This window comes from Macrobrachium nipponense, chromosome 34 (genome assembly GCF_015104395.2).
Source record: "Macrobrachium nipponense isolate FS-2020 chromosome 34, ASM1510439v2, whole genome shotgun sequence".
Taxonomy (NCBI): domain Eukaryota; kingdom Metazoa; phylum Arthropoda; class Malacostraca; order Decapoda; family Palaemonidae; genus Macrobrachium; species Macrobrachium nipponense.
Genome location: NC_061095.1, coordinates 16,069,179 through 16,094,152, shown reverse-complemented (window position 1 = coordinate 16,094,152; position 24,974 = coordinate 16,069,179). Strand labels below are relative to the sequence as shown.

General features: G+C 39.1%; 1 protein-coding gene across 1 annotated transcript in view; it reads right to left on the bottom strand.

The window, feature by feature from the left end:
* Positions 1-2,981: 2,981 nt before the first annotated feature.
* LOC135207929 (potassium voltage-gated channel protein Shab-like) overlaps positions 2,982-24,974 on the bottom strand; it is a 439,867-nt gene continuing 417,874 nt past the window's right edge. Inside the window, exons 9-13 of the mRNA XM_064239886.1 lie at positions 23,441-23,771; positions 23,198-23,409; positions 16,679-16,781; positions 15,273-16,126; positions 2,982-9,439 (exon numbers count right to left, since the gene is read on the bottom strand). Coding sequence (XP_064095956.1) covers positions 15,276-16,126; positions 16,679-16,781; positions 23,198-23,409; positions 23,441-23,771 — 1,497 coding nt within the window. The 3' untranslated portion in view covers positions 2,982-9,439; positions 15,273-15,275. The remainder of the gene's footprint in view (positions 9,440-15,272; positions 16,127-16,678; positions 16,782-23,197; positions 23,410-23,440; positions 23,772-24,974) is intronic.

The window sequence follows — 24,974 nt, the reverse complement described above, 5'->3', positions numbered from 1 at the left end:
GCAGAGGTGGAAGCATTGTCCAGGACAAGTCTTGAGACCACCACCTGCAGCTTTAGATGAAAAATGTTTAAATACCCACCTCTGAGAGTACAGGAACCACTGATCCATGGACCAGTCTACACAACACTGAACAAGTCTTTTTGGGTGACAACTGCTGGCCCTTATAAGAACGATATTTAATGCTTGTTCTTCTCTATAGGCAACAAGAAAAGATCTGCAAGACTTCCTTCCTAGTCCATACAAGTACATAGTGGCATGTTTAAAGTTAAGTGTTTCCTCAAAATAATTTGCACCAGAGGTCAAAACCTGACAGAAACTAATAGTAAATAACTTCCTGTAGATTGTTATAAAAACTATACAGCAAATAATTAACGAAAATGTAAAATTTTACTTTTAGTAAGCTTTCATGTTACACAAGGGCATTAGCCCCTGTTGGGGGCTAATGGTATCAATGCACCTGAAGGTTCTTTGCAGCATCCCTTCAGCCCGTAGCTACAAGCCCTTCCATTCCTTGTAAACTGTACCTCTGTTCATATTCTCTTCAATCTTACTTTCCACCCTCTCCCACCAACTCATTCTTAGTGCAACTGAGAGGTCCCATACCAAATACAGATGTACTAGAAAAATAGTGAAATCATGTACCACAATGTAAGGAATCCAGCCCCATGATTTGTGAAATTATTGAAAACTGCATATTAAAAAACATGAACAACTGAATGAAAATAAATAAGCTTCAAAAACTGAGTATTCACAGGAATTATTGATGTTAAACATGCCAACAACTTGAAATTAATACTAGTTACTAAATTATTTAAAATTGCATAACACTAAAATCAACACCCCAAAGGCAGCAACTTAACTGATGAAGTAAATGGTTGAAAATGAATGGCATGACAGTAACACCATACATCACAATTACAGCAAAAAAGAAAAAGATAATTCTGGGAAGCACAATCATTCAAGAAAAAAGCCATGTACAAAGGTGTATATCAAGTGGGCGTGGTTGGGAGCCATTTGCATGGAAGGCTTTGTTCCTATGAGAGTACAAACCCTTGTTTTTCATATGGAATACCTTTAACGACAGCTGGTCCAATCACTGAAGGTTGGTAACAACGCTATTGACTGGCAGCAGCAAGTGAGTGTGTGGAGGAACCCACCCACTCACTGTTGAGCAGTGTCACTTTTACTTAAACAGAAGTACTGTGTGCATTTTCCATCATGGCTGCTGTTAAAGCTGTTTTCCTTGTCTGTGTTGTTACTGATTATGGCTTGTTCATGGGTCACAGGCCTTTTTGCCTTCACTTAGCATTCTGAGAGAGCCTTCCTTATTTACCTTCATAGAACATGTCTTTGACAAAAAGTTCCCTGGAAATGGTGTTCAAGGACTGCCATCATTTCTGGTTTGGCTTTGTATCAAGAATGAACCTGTGAAACACTTGCTGTTCCAAGTATCTCTGTTGCTCCAGATGTTGCTGCTTTGGCATCTTCAGCTTCTGTTCCTTTAGGATGTCTGCCTTGATTCTAGCCTTGGCAGGAATGGAGGTAGGTGGTGAGACTAAAGTTCGAAGGAAGTTGAGGAAGTAATGCTGTGCTTCATCTTCATTGTCCTTTCACCTTTCTTGTCTTTCTCTTCTTTGGACAGATGGAAGCATAGTAGACAGCCTTCCACAAGAAGGCTAAGAAGTCTCCACAGACATTGGTCCTCTGCTGGCAATGCCAGGAATCCTAGGACCCATTTACAGGGCAGATGATCATAGGCAGTGTGGGTAGTTTATTTTTTGCTGCTTCTGGTCACCCATGTGTTTTTGGAAAGAACTGACTTGCACTTCCCAGGATTCATAGCTGTCAGTGTCCTAGAACATTCAAGCAATTGATCCTCAGACCATTGCAAGCACGGCTTGTACTCCTGTGCATAGCACCAGCTGTCTGCTCGACTAAGTTGGTCTGCACATCCCGATGCTACCCAGGCTCACATGCTGCTGTGTGCTACACTGACCCATACACTCCCTACAATGGGTCTATGTGGGACAGGCAGCGTGCACTCCAGTTCTCTTGTTGATGTGGCAGGACCAACCAGGCTGGTTCTGCTCCCCTGTCACAGCATGAAACCAGTACAGTTGATTGTGTGTAATCACCTTTGTCATCCTGAGTTGATGTCTGGGACATGAAGACAGGCTACTACTTATGTCTCTGTCTGCTTTAGTGGAAGGCCAGGATTTTACTGGCCCTGATCCGTTGCGTTTGAGCACCCGTGCAGACATAACTAGAGAGGCATTTTCACAAGATTATTGAGCTAATCCAAAACTGCAATGGTCTTGAGGAAGCAAACAGGATAAGTTCTCAACCCTGGTGTCTTCCATGGTGTGTAACTTGGAGTCCATCCTGGCATCTACACAGTCTTTTCAGTTGCACTGGTCCTGGCTTGCTTGGAGTGTGCTTGAGGTGGTATATTCTCTGATCTCTGGATTGGAGATTTTAGTATCCTCTATTGTTTCTGGAACTTCTTTCCCTACCTCTGACATGGCAGCAGAAATAACACCTCCCAGACTCTATGGGATGACAAAAAACCTACAGTAGAAGTTGCAACACTGTAGACACTAACTTGCAATATATTTACAATTCTGTAACACTACAGATGCTCTTGCTAAATTAATAAATGGTAAGGACTTTCTTAATGTGTTTCACCCTGTAATTTGTTGTTATTCTAATCCCAGATATCTTGACTTTGCAGTGACTTGGAACTGAGATCACTGGAAAACCTGTCCAAATTATTTTGGCGATAACAGCAAAGATATTGAAAAATCTAATGAGGAGTCTTTCAATACAGATGGCCATTCATGGCAATAAAAATACTGAAAGAAAAAATAGAGAACCGTAAAAACAATAAATAGCAACAAGTATAAGAACATTTTCCTTCTTTACACAAGTTACAGAGTAAAATAATCTCATAAGCACAAAAAGGATATAGGAAAACGAGGCAATTTATGTTTTATACATGATTATTTCATGATTCTTCCAAAAGTCCTTTGGGATCTTACATTATTCATGGGTATAGCATGTCAAGAGTACAGAGTCCGTGCTCAGTAGTGACACACACGCCTGCAGACGATGCTCACTTTGGACTAAATTCTGGAACATCACACAAGCTATTCTTTGAGCAATTAAGTGTACATACTGTATATAGTAAATTCTATTATTTTAGCTGCAATCTTCTTGAAGTACATGTATCTACCAATAGCACTGATATCACACAAAAGCATTTGACTTACAAAACTTATTTGCTGTTGCAGAATTTGGTCCTAATGCTTCTAAAATGATGATATTTGGTAAGATGTGACAGGTTGTCAAAGGAAGAGGTAGAACAGAGTCGAGGGATTAACAGCACCTAATATGTCATTACTGAATTGGTTCCCTGCCTCCTCCCAGCACACTCTAGGCATGGCATTACTGTGCAATACATTGTCAGGCTAGTAATAATGTTGTTAATAGGCTTCTAACAATCTTAATGAATCTTGGCTGTTAACTTTCTTTAAAACAATGGTTAACAAATTTCAGCCATAAGACACATCAAGATTTCCTACTTCTTGGGCAACAAGCAACATCCCTGAAAAGAATAAACTTACAAATGCTAGGCAATAACTGTGTCTTTATCAAACAGTGAATGGCTCTACATTTATTAACGCTAGGGTAAGCATAATTAGCCTACTACAATTACAGTTCCCAAACCTTAAGAATAACATTTCTCAACCTTTATATATATCTATATATATATATATATCTTTTCTCACAAATATTGCCATGGATATGCAAGTTCTTTCCCTTTCCTACTACATGACTAGGCTAGGAGGACACCAATGACAGATTTTATCTACACATAATTTCAATGTGGGGTAGCTTCATAATGCAGCAAGTGCTATGGTGAAATTCTTTGCTCTCTTTCTTCACCAGTTTATTTTGCTTTTCATGTGTTCATAATGCACCCCATAACACTGATTATTGATGAAAATACTGTATCCATCAAAATGAAGAGAAGCAATGTGATTCAGTTAATAGGTAAATGGTTTAAAAGACATTGATGAATGAACTAAATGAATGATGATAAATCAGGGTCAGGGTCAGGGCTAGTACATGAAGTGAAAAACTTTGTCTTGAGACCAGACCTGTTTATAAGGAACAGTTTGAAGCCTGTTTGTTGTACAGTAAGAGCTATACTCTGATAGATGATACCTTATTATCTTTAGCGTGCAACAAAGATTCAATGATGAGCATCATAGTTAACTGTAATTGTAGTAAATCATGTGCCCTTGTTGAAAAATATATAATCCCTGTAAATGTTTGGGTATTAGTTAGTTACAAACCATTGTTGGCAATATACTGAATAATGTACAGGGATTAAATTTCCTACATTGGTGATGTGGGATTAATGTTGTGGCTTATCATAAGTGTGAAAGTTGAGTATTAACTAATGGTGCATTATAAAAAGATGATCAAAAATATCAAATGGCGAGTTGAGCATCGATCTGTGTCAGCAGGCGAATGTTGTCAGTCCTACACTACGCCACAACACCAAGGCAGTTTTCAAAACAATACAAATCAACTGTGATTTTAATGAACAGTAAATGGGAACTTGGACTTTTCACAATATACAATAACTTATTGAGCATATGCACATTTACATCATTCGAGCATGAAAGATGATGTGTTTTACATCATGATATAACAAAGTTTAGAAAGAATGTAGAGGTACAAGAATGATCAGCTATGGGCAGTAAATGTGGAGGAGAACCCCAAAAAGGATTCTTGACCCCACCACTGCCCTAATTGACTGGCTGGCTCAAAATTGCATATGTATATATTCTTATATACACACTTTCAAACAGATTACCTCTTAAAGTGAGGAGCAAATTGATATTAGGGGCAGTAGACGGGATGCATTGCCATCACTTTCCATCTGAATTATGTTTCCCTTGACACCTTTAGCTATAACTTGAAAGTCTACTGATATCCCTTACTACAGCCATGCATACCATTTTCTTGGTTATAAGCTAATGATGAAAAGAAATTTCTATAATAGTCATAATACCTAATCAGTGTATTTACAAAACAGTGTGATGGACCTGAATAATGATTTTAACCACTTCATTTGGCAAGAAATTTTCCCACAAGAAAAGCACAAAACTAAATTTAATCTTGTTATGATCATATTGAAGTGTTTTGGTGTATACTCTTGAGTTCTCTAAAATGTAGCAATTGTTAGACCATTTAGACTCATTATGTAAGTAACTTTATGGCTGATTTTACTCTTCAAATTTTGATCTGACTGAACCAGCCCAAAGTCCATTCAGAGGAAAACTTAGTAATGACAGTTGATGTCACCATCAAAATGCTTATACACTAATCATTTTGGATCTACAGTTTCCAAATAATGCCCAGTTGTCACTACTTTCATTTTTCCTTGATAAGACTGGTGAACTCAGGGATAAAATCAGAGAGTGACACTTTGTTCAGAAATATGCACATGATACTAATACTGCTAAAAGGGTTATTTTGACAAAAAATTGTATGTTGGTTAGGTGCTCTCCTGACTATTGTAAATAAATGAAAATGGACTGTTCCCCATAATGGTGTTCATGTAAAAAAACAATGTATTCAACCAATTCAATCCATCTTGAATTCTATCCTCCTGAGGTTATTACAAAAGTGGATCCCTTAGTATAAAACAGAACACTTCTTTTAAAGAACTCTCGGTTGTATGGTAAATAGTCAAAATGCTCTCTGAAAATACAATGACACAGACACACAAAGGTATACAGTATATATTTATATGTGTATATATATATAAAGTCTATTGAAAGGTGGGACTTACAGGAACAATGGAGGTGCCAGAAACCTATACATGGCTATTGTAACAACTTCTTTAAAATATAAGATTAGTAAAATGAATTTCCACTTCACACACATATGCAAATGTATAAACAGACTTGCTCATATACAGACATGCAGTATTTGCACTTATACGGTCGTACAATCACACAACATGATCACCGTACTATATATCAATTCCGTTGTCATCACAAATGACGCAATTTTGATGTCCATTCAAATAGTGATGGAAGGATATATTTCAGAATGCAAAGAGTATTATCATCTTGTCATTTGACACTTATTCCTTTCTAACAAGTCCCACCTCCTGCTGAAGCTTTGCTATAAAATCTTCTCTGGAACAATGTCGGTTGCAATCTAACTCCCGATAACCCAAATGAAACGAAAACATTCTAAGTAATGAATGAAAAAATCAAGTATTAACATGAAAAATTTACTTTTCAACTGTTTGCTAATTGAATTAACATCAAAAGACTACAAAATACAATCAGGTGCTCTACTTATCATAAGCATAGATTCACCATACTTTTAAATATCAGTCCTTTTAAATATCAGTCTTGCTGAATGAAAAAGCTGTCATAATACTGCATACCTTTACTATTTTCATTGTTGTGTATGCAATCTTATATTAAGTACTCTACCTCATTTTAATGTTGGGAAGTGAATGTGGGAGTACATTAGTACTGTAACTGTAAATTTTCAATAGAACACTTGTATACATACGTAATGATTGATAAATAATCTGACCACCAGCATTTGCATGAAATTACACCACCACCCTTGGCTGTATTTTGATCCATGAGAAGTACTAAAGAAAATGCCATTTCCATATGTAAAGAATTAACCAGTCTCTGCATTGTACATAGATATATACACATATATACTGTATGATATGTGCGTGTATTTACAGAGGTTTTGTGCATGTTTGCGTAAATCTCATTCCCTCCTACTTACTGTCACAAGCAACTTCCATGTTATATGTAGCATACTTTTAATTATACACTTTGTCATAAATCTATAAATCTTACTCACATACTAAAACAGCAACAAGTTTCTCAACACCTTGATGAGTAGTTTTCAGGCACTCATAAATCATCTCAGAATATAACTCTTTTTGGGATTAAAAGACAAAATATAAATACTCAAGTAAAATAGACTTGCAAATATATATATGCACAGTATACATGTGTGTACATACACACCATATTTAAATTGTTCCAGGGCACACATCTGTATGCATACAAATGTATACACACATGTATATTGTGAATATGCATATATATTCCTAATCACCCACACACACACAATCTTTCATACATGAACATACAAGAGTTGACACTCCATAAATATGTAAACACATACTGTGCATATATACTCATATATCACTTCAGTAAACATGACAACTCGCTTTCATGATGAAAGAATTTCAGCTCAACATATGTCTCTTAATAAGCTAATGTATGGCATTACCACAGTATTCAATGCAGAAATATAACTACAAAGTATTGTAACTGGAACACATTCTTATTTTCACACAGTAATAAAGGTCAATTAATAGAGTATTTGGAATAAGCCCTTTTCCTTTATTTTGACTCCTACAGGCGGATTTATGATTTGAGCTTAACGACATACAATTATATCACATTTCAACTTCTTGGTTCTAAGGACCAAATATAACTCGCAAGTGTCAATCGCTTAAGCAATAAAAGAATAAGACTTTGAATCCTCAGTTAAGTATTCATGACTAAAACCTGCGTCAAGTGATTTTTATGACTTATGTATTCAAATCTTAACCAACATACTGTACTTCTAAATAAAGCACCTGAGAGAGTGACGTGAACAAACGAGAAGAAAAGTGGTGTGAAGGGTGATGATCAATTACTGGAAAAGGAGGGGAATAAAAAGGAAACATAAGCATAAAATATGTTATGTATAGAATCCTTTCTAACTATTCAGTCATTCTTTCCCCACCAGGTCACACTTTTTTTTTCTTTTTTTACATATTTCTGAAGTTTTTGATCAGATCTCTGCATGAGCAGAACAAGAAGTAAATACATAATAATGATTAAAAAAATTGTGTTGATAAATAGGAGACCTACAAAAGTCATGCCTATTTCCCATGGATAAAAGAGATCATTAATCATTATCCTCTCAAATAAGGACACATGACGCGTAGCTTTTTTGTATTTTTATGTACACAGAGGAGTGAGAGTGACAGACAGACAGAGAGAAAGGAAGATAAAAAGACGGAAAGAGTTCTTTGGGGATAAAAATGAAGTCCCATACAAAGACTAAACTTGTTATGTGTTGGTGCAATTAGCGGAGTTGTACAGACACGGAAGGCTAGGCGCTGGCTGGCTGGCTGGCTGGCGGAATGGCTTGTAGGCATACAAAGCTGGTAAATCCTAGGTTTTATCACTTTGGCGTCGCCTCTACAGAACTACAGTAAGAACTTTACACTAGAGCCTACAGTGACCTTCGGCTTCACGGGCAGCTCAACAGCAATCTCAGATTTTTTGTTTTCACAAATTTATCATCGATAAATCTAAGGTGACAATTTTTGTTCTTTTGGTTTTGGGAGAGTTGATATTCACTGAATTTAATGAGAGCATTGACATCATTCATGATACAAAGATCATTTTATTTATTTATTTTTTGTTAAATCATCACTTTTTAATGAAAGGTTTAATAGCTTTCCTCTCTGAAATGTCTCCGTTCTTGCGAAAAGCGGCCTCCACCTGCCCAGGCTGCCGAGGGTCAGAGCTACACACGAGACTTATTAATCATCTCACCACCATCAATACTGACTGACTGTTCGGTTGTCGTCGTAGGACTCACTTGCTACTAAAGTGTGTGTGTGTGTGTGTGGGTGACCCTTTCGTCATGGAACCGCCCCCTTTTTTTGCTCTGGTTAGTTTCTTCTAAGCTGTAAGAATAACATGATGCCATTGAGATGAGAAAGACGGTTTGATTTACATAGCTAAGGGCAACAAGATTATTGCCATGTTTTGTACCACATACCCCAAATGGACGAGAAAAAGAGAGACCGACAAAGGACTGATCTCACTACCACACACGGATTAACAGTAATTACATTATGCTGAAGATAAACGTTTTCTTCTGTCTTTGCATTGTTACTCTTTTTCTTTCTGAAGCAAATGTAGAAGCTGGCTAATTTCATAAATGCAGTTTAGTTAGTTAAGTTTGATATCACTAAATGACTTTAACATGAAAGACGAACAGCTGTGCCGAAATTTCAATTGGATGATGGAAGCTGCGATATTCAGAACTGCTGATAATAATAATTTTTTTTTGTTTTTTTATACTTTTCCACTGCACACGTCGTGAAGGGCTTCTTCTCTCGTCTATAAAAAAAAGAAGCTTAAAAAAGATGGTTCCTTTCCACTCACTCCTTCTCCGGCGGTCTCTTTCTTCTGAACCAGTTCCTTCTCAAGTATTGAAGAATTCCAGCACGTGCTCCTCTCTCTCTCTCTCTCTCTCTCTCCCACACTCTTTCAAAAGGCATATCCTTACCCCGTTAATAGGGATGAACGAGCTGCAAAAATACGAGAGCATGAAAGACAATATAATACGAAATTCAATCAAAACATTAAAAACGAAAAAATAAGGAATTGATCTATGCAATGTTGTGACCCACTAATCGTTCAAATCAGGTAGACGCCATCAATTCCCACAGCATCAAACTTAGGACAGAACTTTCTTCTTCCCTGAATCTATTTTCTTCACATCCTTTAGTGCTATATTCTCAATATTTCCATGAAACTAGGAACCATTAGTATATTGCCATCAGGACTATCAAGTCTTTGAATATCTTACGTGTAAAAGTTACTCTTTAAGACCAATCATTTGTTACTCTTGAATATTACATTAAAGAATTTCCAATTCTGAAAATCATCTGCCTTCTAGAGTTAATATTACACTCAAATGTTCATAATTACTGTTAATGAATATCAATTCTAGCAAAAATATAGTTATAAGACTTGAATTATTTAATTAAGACATCTACTTTTACACAACTGACCCATGAATGTATAGCACCCTTTCCAAATCACAGATGTGCCAAGGCAAATGCTTAAATAGAAACTATACTTGATAAATTTTAAAATGTTGTGGACATATTTAAATGTGGCGAGAAGTCCCGTAGATTCTTACACAAGAGAGTTCACACACAAAATAAATTTTAGACACACACAAAAAAATGAACACACACAATGTATGAGAGTACTAGCTTTTGCTGGCTCTTTCAAAAAGGACAAGCTGAGAAATCATAAAATGGCGTGTGCAGCAGGATGCCCCTAAGGGAGAGAGAGCTTGTGAGAAGACCGAAACAAAATGAACCGCATGAAATGTCACTGAGCTACATTTCATTGAGCTGAGTCACCAATAAAGCAGCAGCCAATTAATGATGGGAAGGAAGTGGAGGGGAGGGGGGAGGTTGGTGGTGATGGATATAAAGGTTTCTCGTTTTGATTCTTTTTTTTAATTCATGATCTGAAGGTGGTTGTAGGATGGTTGTAGTACGGCCCTCTTTAGAAAAAAAAATTACACAAGTAAAATATCAGATATTATATACATTATACATACATTCACAAGAAGACAAGTAAAACACCAAAAAATTCATTGCTCTTCTATAAAAGACTAGACTCGGGTTAACGGACGATGTATGGAAAGACATATACGTAAAAAGTTAAAAGAAAAAAGTATTACAATAAACACGTATTACCTAAGCAAAAATACTGTAATATTTTGTAACTCATGCACACATGAATATACATAAGGACACAGTATGATAAACATATTACAATTATGCACATGTATACGATGCATTTATACTGTGAGTGTGTTTGTGTGTTTTTAAAACACACAAAATATAGCATATATCGAAAATTAGAACATGGTGGATCCATTACCTCTGGGAAATTACGGTACATCCCCAAAATGGTGTATGCCTATGGGGTTATATTTCTATGTGTGTTACAATGTAAAAAAAAAAAATACATAGTCGTGTTTAAGCTTAACAAAATATCTCTGGCTTGAAGTTTCCTACAACTAAAACGTAATTTGCAAATTTGGCTCCTCGTGTCCTAACTAAGCGATATTAAATAAGGTTCCTCGTGTCCTAACTAAGCGATATTAAATAAAACATATACACAAATACAAACATACTGCGTTTAAGGTGTTCTTTGCCTTACGAATTCATAAGTTTAATTGATATAGTACTGTATATATGTTGCAGAATGATGTAAATAAACAAAAGAATTAAAAAGAACCAGCGCCATATACACTGTATAATAGTATAACAGTTTCTCTCTCTCTCTCTCTCTCTCTAGACTTTAGTGCGAACTTTGTTCCGTCACTCTAATCCATTGAGTACTCGACTTCAAATATTAAAAAACCCTAAACTTTAGTATAAAAATAATTCAGTATGCAACATTAATGCCTGCAAATATAGTCGGGTAAGCAGAGATTACGAGGAGGTTTATAATTTCACGGAAGTCTCGGAGGACGTACATAAATCTGGGTTTCAAAACTAGGTGACAATCGAATTCCGTGCGTCAAATCTCTCGGTTTGGGAAGCCACTCCAGACACACGATTCGAAATAAGGACGGACTATCGATAAAGACTTCAAGTTGCGACGTGGGAGAACGTCACGAAATTGACAAAATGAAACGACAGATCAATCAATCAGTTAATCTCCTAATCATGATATTGGGGGTTATCAGTAATCTCTCTCTCTCTCTCAGCGATTTAGTAATTGCAACGTGGATATCACAGTGTCACGGCCAATGCAGCGCGGGGTGCCATGGACCTGGAAATGAAAAGCACTCCAATTTTCCAAAGCAGCTTGGCATGAAAATGAATGAAAATGATATTCACTTCCTATCATCCTGGATTTAACAGGTCCTACTCTTGCTTGAATTCTACGAATTCAAAGCCTTATTTATTAAAGGTCCAACTGTTGAAAGGGTCAAGCGTTCATTATAATAAAAGTATATTGTATAAAACATACATATTATATATATCTATATATATATAGAATTATAATATATAAAAAACACCTTATCTAAAAACACCATGGAATCTCATTCACTTTCTGGACACTTTAGGAAAAATAATGAGAACATAACCACTTGACTTTCCTTGCCCTGAGGAGGAAGTCATATTACGCCTCGCCAACAAACTGCTACCTTATTACATCATAGAATGCGTGTGTGTGTGTTTCACCCTTTCTCTTCGGAGGAAAAGGGAAAGGAGGGGGAGGAGGAGGAGAAGAAGAAAAAGAAGAGGAGGAAATTAGCACATGCGCTGTGGAGTCACCAGCGATACGTATCCGTCTCTAACTTACAAGGCCTATAGAGATCATCTTCAAACCCGCTTCCTTTGGGACTGTTACCCACGATTCTTTTAACGAATTCTCAAGATGATGTAGCCTTTAATCATTCCGAATCTGCAACGAGAAACTAACAATTGTCGAAACGGAATCGTTGGAGAGCAACTAGACACAAAACTCGCTTATTTAAGCTTAAGCCAGTGTGTAGTTGTCCGGACGTGGGCGGATCAATAGGGAGGAAACTGCGTTGCTATTGGTTAGGCCGGAGTTCAAAACAAATGACGACAAATGGCCACTGTTCACAGTCGGGCCATATTCTACCTCGCACAATATGCAACTTCCCTGACTCCCCTTAATTGTTTTGGGCGTGTGCCAACGGACAGTGCATTGAAGACTTCCTTAACAAAGAAACAAAGGGACGAATTCCTCCTTCATCTGCAAAGAAACAAAGGGACGAATTCCTCCTTCATCTGGGAATCGACTTTTATGAAGAAATAGTCAAATGGGAATCTTAAGTTTTTGACGCAAAGAAAGGGGCGTTTCTCTATCGACTTACTTACTACAGTCCAACCCCGTAAGGATCGTGATTCTCTCAAAATCAGTATCTGCGAATGCAAAACGGGTTTCATGGATACACAAATCGGAGAAGTCATGCACAAGACTAAGAGTTAAAAAAACAGAATACAAGATACAAAGGAATGACGCAACACGCAGCATCGATTCCAAAGAAATCAAAACCTAGAGATAATAAAAAGTAAATAATATGGTTTCTTGAGCAAAGATGGCTTAATCAGATCGTACTGGGAAAATCAACAAAGTAAAGGTATCACGTTAAATGGGATGGGGGAGGTAGTCAGTTTATTACGTACAATGCTGAACAGCATCAAAAGATAATGTGTATAATAACAATTTGAAAAAAAAATCAGGGTAAGGAAAATCCACAACTCCGCAGAACAGTGTTGTTTAAAATAAAGTTGCCGAAGTGCGAATGCTCGTTAACGGAGATATTACAGGAACAACAAAAAACCGCTGTTAAAAACGGTACATCCTGAGCTACGATTTTTGAAAAGAAAAAAATTATCAGCTGCCAAAATAACCTCCAGTCTCTTCGTCCCCAAGACGATGATGCTTTTTTTTACATCTCTTGTGGTACACATCACCCACGGGGATAATTTATGAGATCAGGATAATTCATCTAGTAGCTAGAATATCTGAAAGGAAAAAGGGAGAGGACTGATTCCCACAACTGGCATCATCCACAACAAAAGACGAAAGACTAACACCGAGCTGGTTCCAGCAGCAGCACTACGGACGAACCACTGGGGCGGCTGCGAAGGCGCGAGACAAAGACCACATTGTGTAACGGGATGCTGGTGTTGCAGTATTTTCCGCCTTCTTTTCATCGGCAGTCTCCCCCCCCCCCCCCCCGGCCCCTAAACCACCTCCACCTTCCTTTCCCTAAGCCCTTTCTGACCCACTCCCCCTACCCCAACCCCCCATTCAACAATGACGTTCCAGTCGGCCAAGAAAAGGGGAGGGGGGGGGAGGGGAGTGGAGAGAGACACAGTAAGAGCAACATGTGTGAGACTTGTTGGGCAAGTGCCGTTTGTCCTAAAGGCCTCTGTGGCCATAGCCCGAGTCCTTGGCTTCCACGGGGCAAATGCGGCGTCGAATTTGTAAAGCTATTTTTGTTTGGTTGTATGGTCTTTTTACGTTGCATGGAACCAGTGGTTATTCAGCAACGGGACCAACAGTTTGACGTGACTTCCGAACCACGTCGAGAGCGAACTTCCATCACCAGAAATACACATCTCTAACACCTCAATGGAATGCCCGAGAATCAAACTCGCGGCCACCGAGGTGGCAGGACAAGACCATACCGATCACGCCACTGAGGCGCTTGTAAAGCTATTATGTTAATGGCTGCCTAATCACCAGACGAATACACTTGTAATGAAGAATTCTTTTTTAAAATTATCGCAGGTATACTTAGGAATTTATTCTTATTTTGAGGTGGGGTTCTTGAGTCATTCATTCAAGGATTGATTGATCTGTGTGAAATACATCCATTTAATGTAGTCTATAGCATATATTTTTTTTCTTTATCGATACGTCCACCCGTCGGTCGAACTACATCTCAAATAATTTCTGTGCTTCAGTTACGTAACTACCAATCGGTTATGACGAATGCAGTTAATTCCTGTCCCATACATCACGGCATTTACACTCATTCCTACTTTGACCTAATGTATGCGTTGGTTTTCGTCTCGTCAAATGTTTGTCAACAGAGTAATTTTATTTACTCGTCAAAATGTCAATCACGGATCAGATTTATGACCTCGCCTTATACTCCAGTTCTACCTAAATCGTTTTTGATACATAAATACACGAACGATAACGCTACAGACAGACACAAGCACACACGACTCTATTTCAGGCAGTAAGCATTGTCTACTCTATTATATAGATCACCTAGAAGAGAACTTGACAGAAACACTACACATATAAATCAAAGTCACAAATATATTGCACAAACGAACAGTCGGACATTCAAAAAAAAAAAAAAAAAAAAAAAAAAATCAGAAAAGTATAAACCAGAGAGAATAGGTTTCGATATTTAAGAGTCATTCGTGAAAAGTGTTGAACATTAGGTGTAACATATACTACCTGCTGAAGGTAAATTCGCGTCAAAAATTTTGAAAAAAGAATACAGAGAGAAACATTTCAGAGATCAAGGCTTGGATACAAGGATTTCAGAATCATTTGATAAAAAAATCACAGTACCTTAAATACACCACAATTATTTTTTTATATACATATTGAAGAGCCACTCACAATTCACATGATCAAAATCCCGTCCAAACACATCACGTATATATAATATATATATATATAATATAATATATATATATATCTATATATATAATAATATATATATAATATATATATATATAGAGGCCTATTTGTCCTTCGTTTTCCACACAGAGCAAACAAGACACCCATACTTACAAACAAACAGCATCCACCCATACTTACAGGCTATGTATTCAGTCCTGAATTGTGTTGTGACAAGGACAGGGACCTGTCGAGCAGCCTGGTCTCCTCAGTGGGGGTGTGGTCAGCAAACAGCAAATCGTCAATGTCCGGAAGAGAGGCAGGGCCGTTGTTGAGCTCATCAGTCAGCAGTAGGCAATTCTCCGTGATAGGGCGAGGATGAGTAGGAGTGATAATGGAAGGAGGAGTAGGAGGAGGAGGAGGAGCAGGGGCGGCCACGCGGGTCATGGGCGCGCCGCACAGGCAGAGCAGCGGCTCGCCCACCTCGTCAGGGGACGTGGACATGGGCGAGGTGGAGGAGGCAGGCTGGTTGTACAAACAAGGCATCTTGGAGCAGTGCAGCACCGAGTTGGCGTTACGCTGGTCCAGGCTGGACGCTAATTTGGGCTCGAGTGTGTCTTTCATGAGGTTCTCGGGAGTGGCCTCGTCTCGCACCGACTTCTCCTGCCCCGCGAAGTCCGCCAGCAGGTCCGCCAGCGGCGCCCTCTGCGGGTGCCGCCGGGGCATCGGCGAACGGGGCAGGATACGACGCGGACGGTTGCTGTCCTCCTCCTCCTCGTCTACGCCCACGAACTTGACGGGGAGGGCGTGAGGCTTCACGCCGCCCGCCCTAGGGCCGATGCCCTTCAGGGTCGGTCGCCCTCGCTTTTCGTGGTCCCCGCTGGTGGGTGGTGGCGGCGTCGGTGTGGGTGGAGGGTCAAAGGTCAGGTCGGGTAGCAGCTGCTCTGTCTCGGGGTCGCGGTGCTTAAGGATGGATTTTCGGCGCTCGGGGGAGCCGTGGGAACGGCGCGACTCCAGCGATTCCCCGCCTAGCGATGATTTGCTACTGCTACGACCTGCAAGATACCAATTCCACACACTCACGTCACGTCACGCTGCCCACAGCATCTACCACCTCTATACTCTCATTAGTTAGTTATTGCTTCTCCTTATCTTTTTTTTTTTTTTATAACACATTTACAGTAAAATGAAATCCTTTTTTTTTTGGTGGTGTGCTCTATTTAGTCACCATTCAAACTAAATATTATTTAAGGAAAGAAATTCACACAGAAACGGTGTACGGAAAATAAATAAAAGCATGCATGAGAGAGTCCTAGTAGTAGTAGTAGGTGTGAAAAAAGGTCTAAGGGGTTATTCATGGATGTGGTTCGTGCTGCTGCTGTGAAAAGTATCACCACCATCCCGCCCACCCACCCGCCCACCGCCCACCCGGAAACCTCCTACCACCTCACTCTCTTCTCTACTGTGACATGCTGCTATGATGATTGTACCCTTTCCTCTTGCTCCCTACATCCACCCACCCACGCCCCTACCCAGTCTCCCCCTAACCCTCCCTGGAGAGCAACTGCTGTGTGGGCGTGTGGGGGCGTAGTTCTGTGTGGGCGTACCTCTGTTGTTGGTCTTGTTGGCCTTGTCTGCAGCTGAACCTTCTCTCGCGGCCCGCGCCCTCTCCACGGACTCCAGCAGGCGGCTGAATGGTCGCGGCTTCTCCTGCAATCCCACGCCCAAACATCACAACACCAAACACCGCCCACGTCATCAAGCATATCATCATCATCATCATCATCATCATCATCAATTCCTTCAACTTTGTCACTACTACCGTCGTCACCAAGCGCACCTTCTTCCTCCTCCTCCTCCTCCTTTCATCACTATCATCGACACCGCTCTCTCTCGTCTGATATCAGTCATTCGTGTATATATATATATCTTTAATATCAATTAGCATCAATGGTCACAACACTGTATCTGTCACCATCATTTATCCACTATCATCATCATCACCATCATCAGCCACATCACCATACGTTCAAAATCACCCCAAAAGCACATCACTATACCCACCAAAGGTAAAATTACACATGGCTCAATTACATCACATCGTCACATAATCCATCGTATGACTAGATGTCCATATTCTTAAGAACTCATGCACCATTACAAATTCATTCTCTCTCTCTCTCTCTCTCTCTCTCTCTCTCTCTCTCTCTCTCTCTCTCTCTCCATTCCATGCATGGTGACACATAACCAAGACCGTGAATTATCTTAAAATGTAACAGACCAACAATCATTTTAAACAACACCAGAGGCAATATTATAATACAACCGTACGCGTTACATTACGTCACAAGCAATGCCATTTTCCTACACGTCAAAAATTTAAAAAAATTCTACGTGACATTAAATACTGTTTCATGTATGAAAATGTCTACTTTACTTGGAAAATTTTTAATTTGAAAAAAGGAAAAACCGACTGGCTAATCAAAATAATCTGAAAATATAGAAAAGGAATGATTATAAAAAAATTCCCTTATTCAGTGGATTCAAAACAACAAATATAAAACATATGAGGAACTCTTTTAAAAGTTCACAAACAATGGAAGAGAAATCATATATATATATTCACTGGCACTTGTCCATAAACATGACTAAACTTCAAAGTAATCAAAAGACACAGGCCAAGGGTAAAACAACATCAATGTTGAAAAACAACACATGAACACGTGTCTTCTCTAAATGACAATAAAAAGATCTGTTCATGAAAAAATTTGCACAAAATACTACACACTTACGCATACAAAATATTCTAATATTGCCTGCTTCATAATAAAACATTTCATGGTAGTTACCAAATAATAAAAAATTCACATTTAACACTAATGTTTTAAATAAATATAATCACGTACATTTGGACACCGCGCACTACAATTTAAAGCCACACACAGACAAAAAAAAAAGAAGAAAAAAATGACACATCAATCTGGTTGCAGGTGTACACTTTGACAAGCAGCTCATTCACACCTAAACACACACACAGGCACAAGCACCCATCATAATTGTATGTTATTCCTTGGGCACCGTCGTCAATGGGAAGCTGGAGTGACAGAAAGCATCTATATCTTCTATTTCATAAAAGGAGAAAGTTCAGTTAGAAAATAAGGGGTATCTATATAGTTCTAAAGCAGAATATTTGAAAAATAAAAATTAAAAAAAAACAGCGGAATTACAACCTGCATCAAAATTGAGTTGGAGAACTGCTCTTCTTTCACTTCTGTCGTAGCATTGCCCCGAAAACATCATATCATTATCCACATTGTAAAAACAAAAGTCATAAAAATTAAAACGAATTAAAAAAAAAGCAAATGAAACTATGATCTGTACAGAAAAAACGGAGCTAGGAAAAAGTTGTGGGTATTAAAAAAAAAGTAGGAACAAATCGTTGATTTTTTTAATAAGGAAGATGTAAAAAAAACTGCAAAAGATGTGCAACAGTGTAGAGCACTGCAGATGTGATGGTTTGATGTGGATTCATAAAAAATGAGGCTTCAGGTGATTTTTTTATGTCAAGTTAATAAAACTTTCAGGAGACGTTTCGTTCCAATACGTGTATCAAGGGAGCCGATGCTTTCGCGAAAGCAGTCGACGTACGAGACACGTACCAGACGATACATCCAGTGGCAAATTTTCCTTTTGATCTGCATAAGTACACATTTCAGTTAATGATAAAAAAAATCCCCAAATACAAATACGAAAGTCTGGTGTAACGTGACACCACTTTCTCGAAAATTTCATAGCATAAAATATGATATAATATTCCTTCAGTCATCTACAATTCAAAATATACATCTTTTTACTTCATAAAATATGTCAATGAAGAACACACACACTGTGACATGCGAAGCTTGGAAAAGAAACCTTGATCTTTTTTAAGCTTCGGCAATTGAAGGGTGACCTTGAAAGATGAAGCATTTCACAATCTCTCAAGTAGAATGAATTTCATTAATATTTCCGTCACAGTCTTAATGACATTCTAATGAGTTACATGAACGTAAAATAATGACTAAATGCATCTACATCTGCTGTGCAGAAAGACAAGAAGTGAGGTGAACGGGTGCTCAAGTGTGTAATTTTTTTTTTTTTTTTTTGTATTGGAAACGAGTAATGAAACAATCGTTTATCTAGCATTGCCGGATGGATGTGTATCTTAAGAGTAATTTTTATATTTTCGTTCAGTTTGGGATGAATTGGTTTTCTTGTTTTTCTTGTTGATTACTGTTATAGGAGGTATAGCCATGAGATGCTTCGGATGCCAGATGGAACAGCCCTTTGCTTTTTCCAGCCACGTGAGATGGCTGGATTCTGACAGCAGAGAGTAATGGCACGTTCGAATATATACATCAAAATAATTTCTTCTTTAGCACCTTCGAACTGGATGAAATAGCACAAAGCTCTTACAGCTCATTCGAATCAAATCAGGGATTATATTTTAAAAAGCTATATTGACTTGAAGGCGGCTATTTATGTTCTTTCATAAAAGGAACGTAAATAGCTCTACTGAGCAAACCCGGTACATGAAGAAATATATGTATAAAATGTACGCTTGATAAACACGTATACACATATAAACAGCTACAAGTATAAGTATGTATACAGAACATCCAAAACATTCCAGGAAGTGAATGAACAAAATAAAAATTTTCCATTATTACAATTCTGTATAATTTTGCTGCACTCAGAATTCAGACCATCTCACCTGGTGTGGGGGGGGGGGGGGGGGATAATAATCCCTCTAAAGAGTATTTAAGGCCCTTCTCTTTTCAACCGTGATAACTTCATGTTGTCTGAAAATGAAGCCTTGGTCCATCTTCATGTCAATGAAGATTTGTAAAAAAAAAAACAAAAAAAAAAAATTTTTTTTCTTAATTTTTCATTTCTCTGTATCTCTTACTTTCTTCATTTCCTTGTTTATCATCAGATATGCCTCTTGAGGTAAACATGCTCTGCGTGCTCATGAATCATGACCATTTTCATCACTGTCATCATCATAATCATTATCATATCACTATAAAAGAGCAGGCATTAACAAATTGGAAAATATAAAACCCTCCATTTTGGTTCGTTTACTAGAGGTCAGACCTCTTTGCTTTTGGAGGGAGATGAGAGAGAGAGAGAAAATGAGACAGAGAGAAGAGCAGTTAAAAAAAAAGAAAAAAAAAAGGAGTCACACGCTGTTTTAATAGTGGACTCGACACACTGCTTTACAACATGCAAATATATGGTTTCATTTGTATACAGTAGTCATTATCACATGGAAGTCTGTGCTTCTTTTGGGAGTTCGATGCATTCATGCATTACATGCCAGATATACATATACATTTATATATACAGAAAACGCCCGTGTATATATTCAAAATACATACACACATATGTTAATATTTACAAATTCACGGTTATAAACATCTGTATATGTATAGGTATAAACGATATATACACATGGTGTATATTATATATATATAAACATGGATGTGGCATATGCATCATCACAATATGAAATATAATAAGACAAATTTCATCAATTAAAACAAGTTTTATGGAATACAAATATAAAACCTCATTATCATCATGGAAACTACAAGAGGTCGTTAAGTCTGTCAGTGGGGAAAAAAAAAAAAAAAAAAAAAAAAAAAAAAAAAAAAAAAAAAAAAGGAGTAGGGGTCCACCAACCCCTCTCTCATTCTTTACCTCAGGGCCACTGGGCTGAAAGTGGTCCCAACAGGGTACCGGCCCAAATTCCTAAGGGTTATGTGCCAGAGATCGAGGGCGCTAGCATTTTCTGTAACCATGTCATCCGAATGGAGAAATAACTTTCATCCGGTCTGCAATGTCTGTTAAGAAGCAACTCTTCTGGCATCTTAATCATGTTTTCCTCCAGTGTCTACTATTCTCCCTCTTCCTATACTTTGGCAGTTTTCATCTCTACAATCTCCTTCCTCTCTCTTTGGCATATTTGGATAATAACAATCTCCTTCCTCTCTCTTTGGCATATTTGGATAATAAAAGCTCTGAGTGAACAGTTAAAAAAAACAAAACAAAAGAGTGCGTGACTGATCGACACATCAGATGTTTCCTCCTGGAGCACTCTCTGGAGAGTGGCTCCGTGACTCCTCAACAACTGCAGAGCACTGGACTCTTCCTGGCATTTTGGGTTTATTTCTGGTTATGTAACAACAAACGATGAGACAGAATGGATGGTATAACAGATTGGTGGGGAGGGGAAAAGCAAAGATTCACACTAACAATCAGCGAGGCTTCCTTACTCTTCCAGGGTGAAATATACAAATAAGGAGATGAATGTACATAAATGATAGACAAATATCATATGGATATTGTATTTACAAATTAGAAAAATTAATCCAAACAATGAATTTCAAAAGTAACACAATAGATAATACCTGAGAGTCGTCTGTGGAAGTCTTATTATTATTATTTTTTTAATCTCTTCTTCAATGGGAAAAGTTTACAAGAAATTCTCTGTTACCACAATGGTCATTGACGTAAAATAGATATGACAATCAGCCTACATAAACATTTAAAAAGTTAAAAGCTAGGGAAGAAAGGAGGTTATAAAGAGTTGCAAAAACACTGCGACAGCGAAGGCGAGAACTTTTTTTTATATTTTTTTTTTGGGGGGTGGTTCAACAATACTTAGAAAGAAGAAGATGGCTTACGGGGGGGAGAAGGAGGAGGAAGAGGAGGAGCAGAGCAGTCAAAATAATAAATGTACTACTACCGTCGAATCAGAAAACATAAAGAATGCGGGTTGGTAGTTCATCGCCTTGGGAAACACCACTACAGACCTGGTCGCCACGCCACCACACTTGAGGCCGCCGTCCTGGGGGAGGGAGGGAGGGAGAGGGAGGGGGGGGAGGGGGAGGGGGAGGGGGAGGGAGGGAACGGGATAGGGAAGGTGGGAGCGAGATGAAGGGACGCACGAGGACTGAAGTTTTGGAAGGGCGATGGGAGTGAGGAGGGGGACAAGGAGGGAGGGAGGGAGGGATGGAGGCAAGGGCGATGCAGGAGACACGTATGGTTGTTGTTTTTTTCTTACCACTCAGATGCAACATAACTTCCGGTGGGGGGGGGGGAGAATGGGGAAGGGAGTTGATGCTGATTTGAGGAGGATTGGATTATGCTGCCCACGTAATGATAAGCAACATGGTTGAAGCAGCGAAAAAGAAGCGAGTAGCTTTGGCCCTTCATCAAATGCTAATGAGGCAATACTCTAGCCAAAATATAAAGCTGCAATCAGCACTACAACGTACAGTAGCCTTCTCAACGTGTACAGTTCATACCAGTTTAAAATTTGTCTTTGAAAATTAGAAGGAATAAAAAAAAATCTCCCTGAAGATCATCGCACTTCTAAATTGTATCTTGTGTTAAAAATCATCTCCCATTTTTTTTTTGTTAATCATTCCCGTGTAGTACCATCTGGTTTCTTGGTTTCTGAAATACTCATGTAGTATTATATCTACTCTAAGGAACATGTCATACCAGGTATATAAAACAGAAACGAGTGTCACCGATAAAAATATATATATAGGAAACATGCAAAAATAGATATAAATATATAGGCCATGCACGAGAAAATAAAAAAATGGCTAAGGGTGATCTCAAACTGTCAGTCATATCTAAATACCCAAAAAGGGATCAATGGATGAGTATAGTATAAGAGCATAACCAGGAACAGCCACAGGCAGAAAAAAATGGTAAATATATATACATATATTTTTCACGCACACAAACCTCAAGAGTTATACATATCAGTCATTTGATCTTGAATGTACTGAATCAAAGGCTGAGTTTTGAGAGAAAAAAATATTCTCTAGTCTGGTATATACTACTCCATGGCAAATGGATTCTTTTTTTTTATTTTAAAAACTATGATAGAAAAAACGGATGCTTTTTTTTATCATTGAAAAAAGTGTATATTGGAATCAATGTATCTTTTTTATAGATTATTTCAGCAATGTGTATCTCGCTGACGACTGCCTGTATTGTGGGTGTCGTGGGCGTGACGTGGGCGTGAGATGGGCGTGGCAAGGTGGTGGTAGGTGGAAGGGGCGTACCTCCTGGAATCTCGCTCGTCGGTGTTTGGGCATGGGAGAGTCCTGGAGAGAGGACCGGCTACTGCCCAGCAGGTTGTCGGTGCTCCGGGTGTCGTCGAAGGAATCGGTGGTGTAGGCCTGCGGGCGGTGCAGGGCCCTGTGGCGCGGCGACGACCTGGGCGTGGGCGTGCGGGGTGAACCACCACCGGCAGCAGCAGCAGCAGCAGCAGCGCGGCAGCGGCGGCAGCGCAGAAGGAGCAGCAGCAGCGGCGGCGGCGGCGGCAGCAGAAGGGGGAGGAGGAGGCGGTTGGTAACCGTCAGCGTCGAGGGGGTTCACGTACAGGTTGGACGAGTCCTTGTTGTTGGTGGTCGACTGTGGTTGGTCGTCGGTCAGGTCGGCCTGGGAGTTGAAGGGGTGAGTTGGGCATGAGGCGAAGGTGTCAGTGGAGTCCATGGAGGCGAGGTCGTGGGCGGCGCCACGACCAATCCCGCCGCCATCCTGGGTTTTGAGGGGCTGGAGCTCTATGTGGTGGTGAGGGGCTTCCGTCACCGGCGCCGGCACCAGGCATTCCGCGTCTATGAACTCCTTGTAGTCCTGTAACCACACCACCGTCAGCAGGGATGCCGCCCCCCGCCACCGCCAGCAGGCAGCGGGGATGGACAGCAGCAGAAGGCAACAATGGCATGCATAGAAGAAGGAGAGAGGAGGAGGAGGAGGAGGAGGAGGAAAAGAAGGCGAGGAAGAAGGAGCAGGGGGGAGAGGAGAAAAAGAAAGACGTAAAAAGGGAGGATTGGATCGTGAGAGAGAGAGAGAGAGAGAGAGAGAGAGAGAGAGAGAGAGAGGAGAGGGGGGAGAGGAGAAAAAGAAAGACGTAAAAAGGGAAGGAAAAGGAAAGCAAAACAAAAGGTCAGAGAGAGAGAGAGAGAGAGAAGAGAGAGAGAGAGAGAGAGAAGAGATCTCAAGATGCTGATATTCAAATATAGTAATATGCATTGCACTCTGTTCATCATGAGAAATAGGAAGAGAGTAGGTAAGTGTCCTAAATGGAGAAATAACATGATCGAATTAGTGGGTGTTCGTGTTTCCGCTGAGAGAGAGAGAGAGAGAGAGAGAGAGAGAGAGAGAGAGAGAGAGAGAGAGAGAGAGAGAGAGAGAGAGAGAGAGTCTGTGAAACTGCGACTGTCCATTGGTGAAACTATAGACTGTTTTTGTAGGTGAAGGTGAGATTCTACGACAGTGAATCTACGACAAGTGCCGAAAAACATGTACAAGAAAAGAATGTATCTCATAAGACGATTAGGACTGGCAATAAAAATGTGTGATATATTCTAATACGGTGTAAAGAAAAAAAATGTCAACTCATAAATATAACATTCTGGGCTAATTCCGTGACGATGACATAATTTCAAATTGCCTTTTGTGTCGTGGGTGATTGGTGATGGTGGACAACACCCAAAATATAAAATAATGTAAAATAAAATGAAATAAAATAAAAAAATAAAATAAAAATCACACCAAGAAAATGAAATGTGATGTTTGATAAGCCGATGAAACCACTCAAGGAAATTACTTCAAAAAAATTTTTTTTTCAAAGAAATGAGTTTTTTTTTTTAAAGTTTCGTGAAGCCAAAAGATGAACCATGAATTAAATTTTTTCAGAAAAATGAGAACATAAAACTTAACAAAAATAACTAAGATCCACCCGAGATTTGTAATATCACATAATGGAAATAATCAAGAAAAGGAAAAAAATCACCCAAACAAATAGTAACCAAACAAAATCTTACAATACAGAAC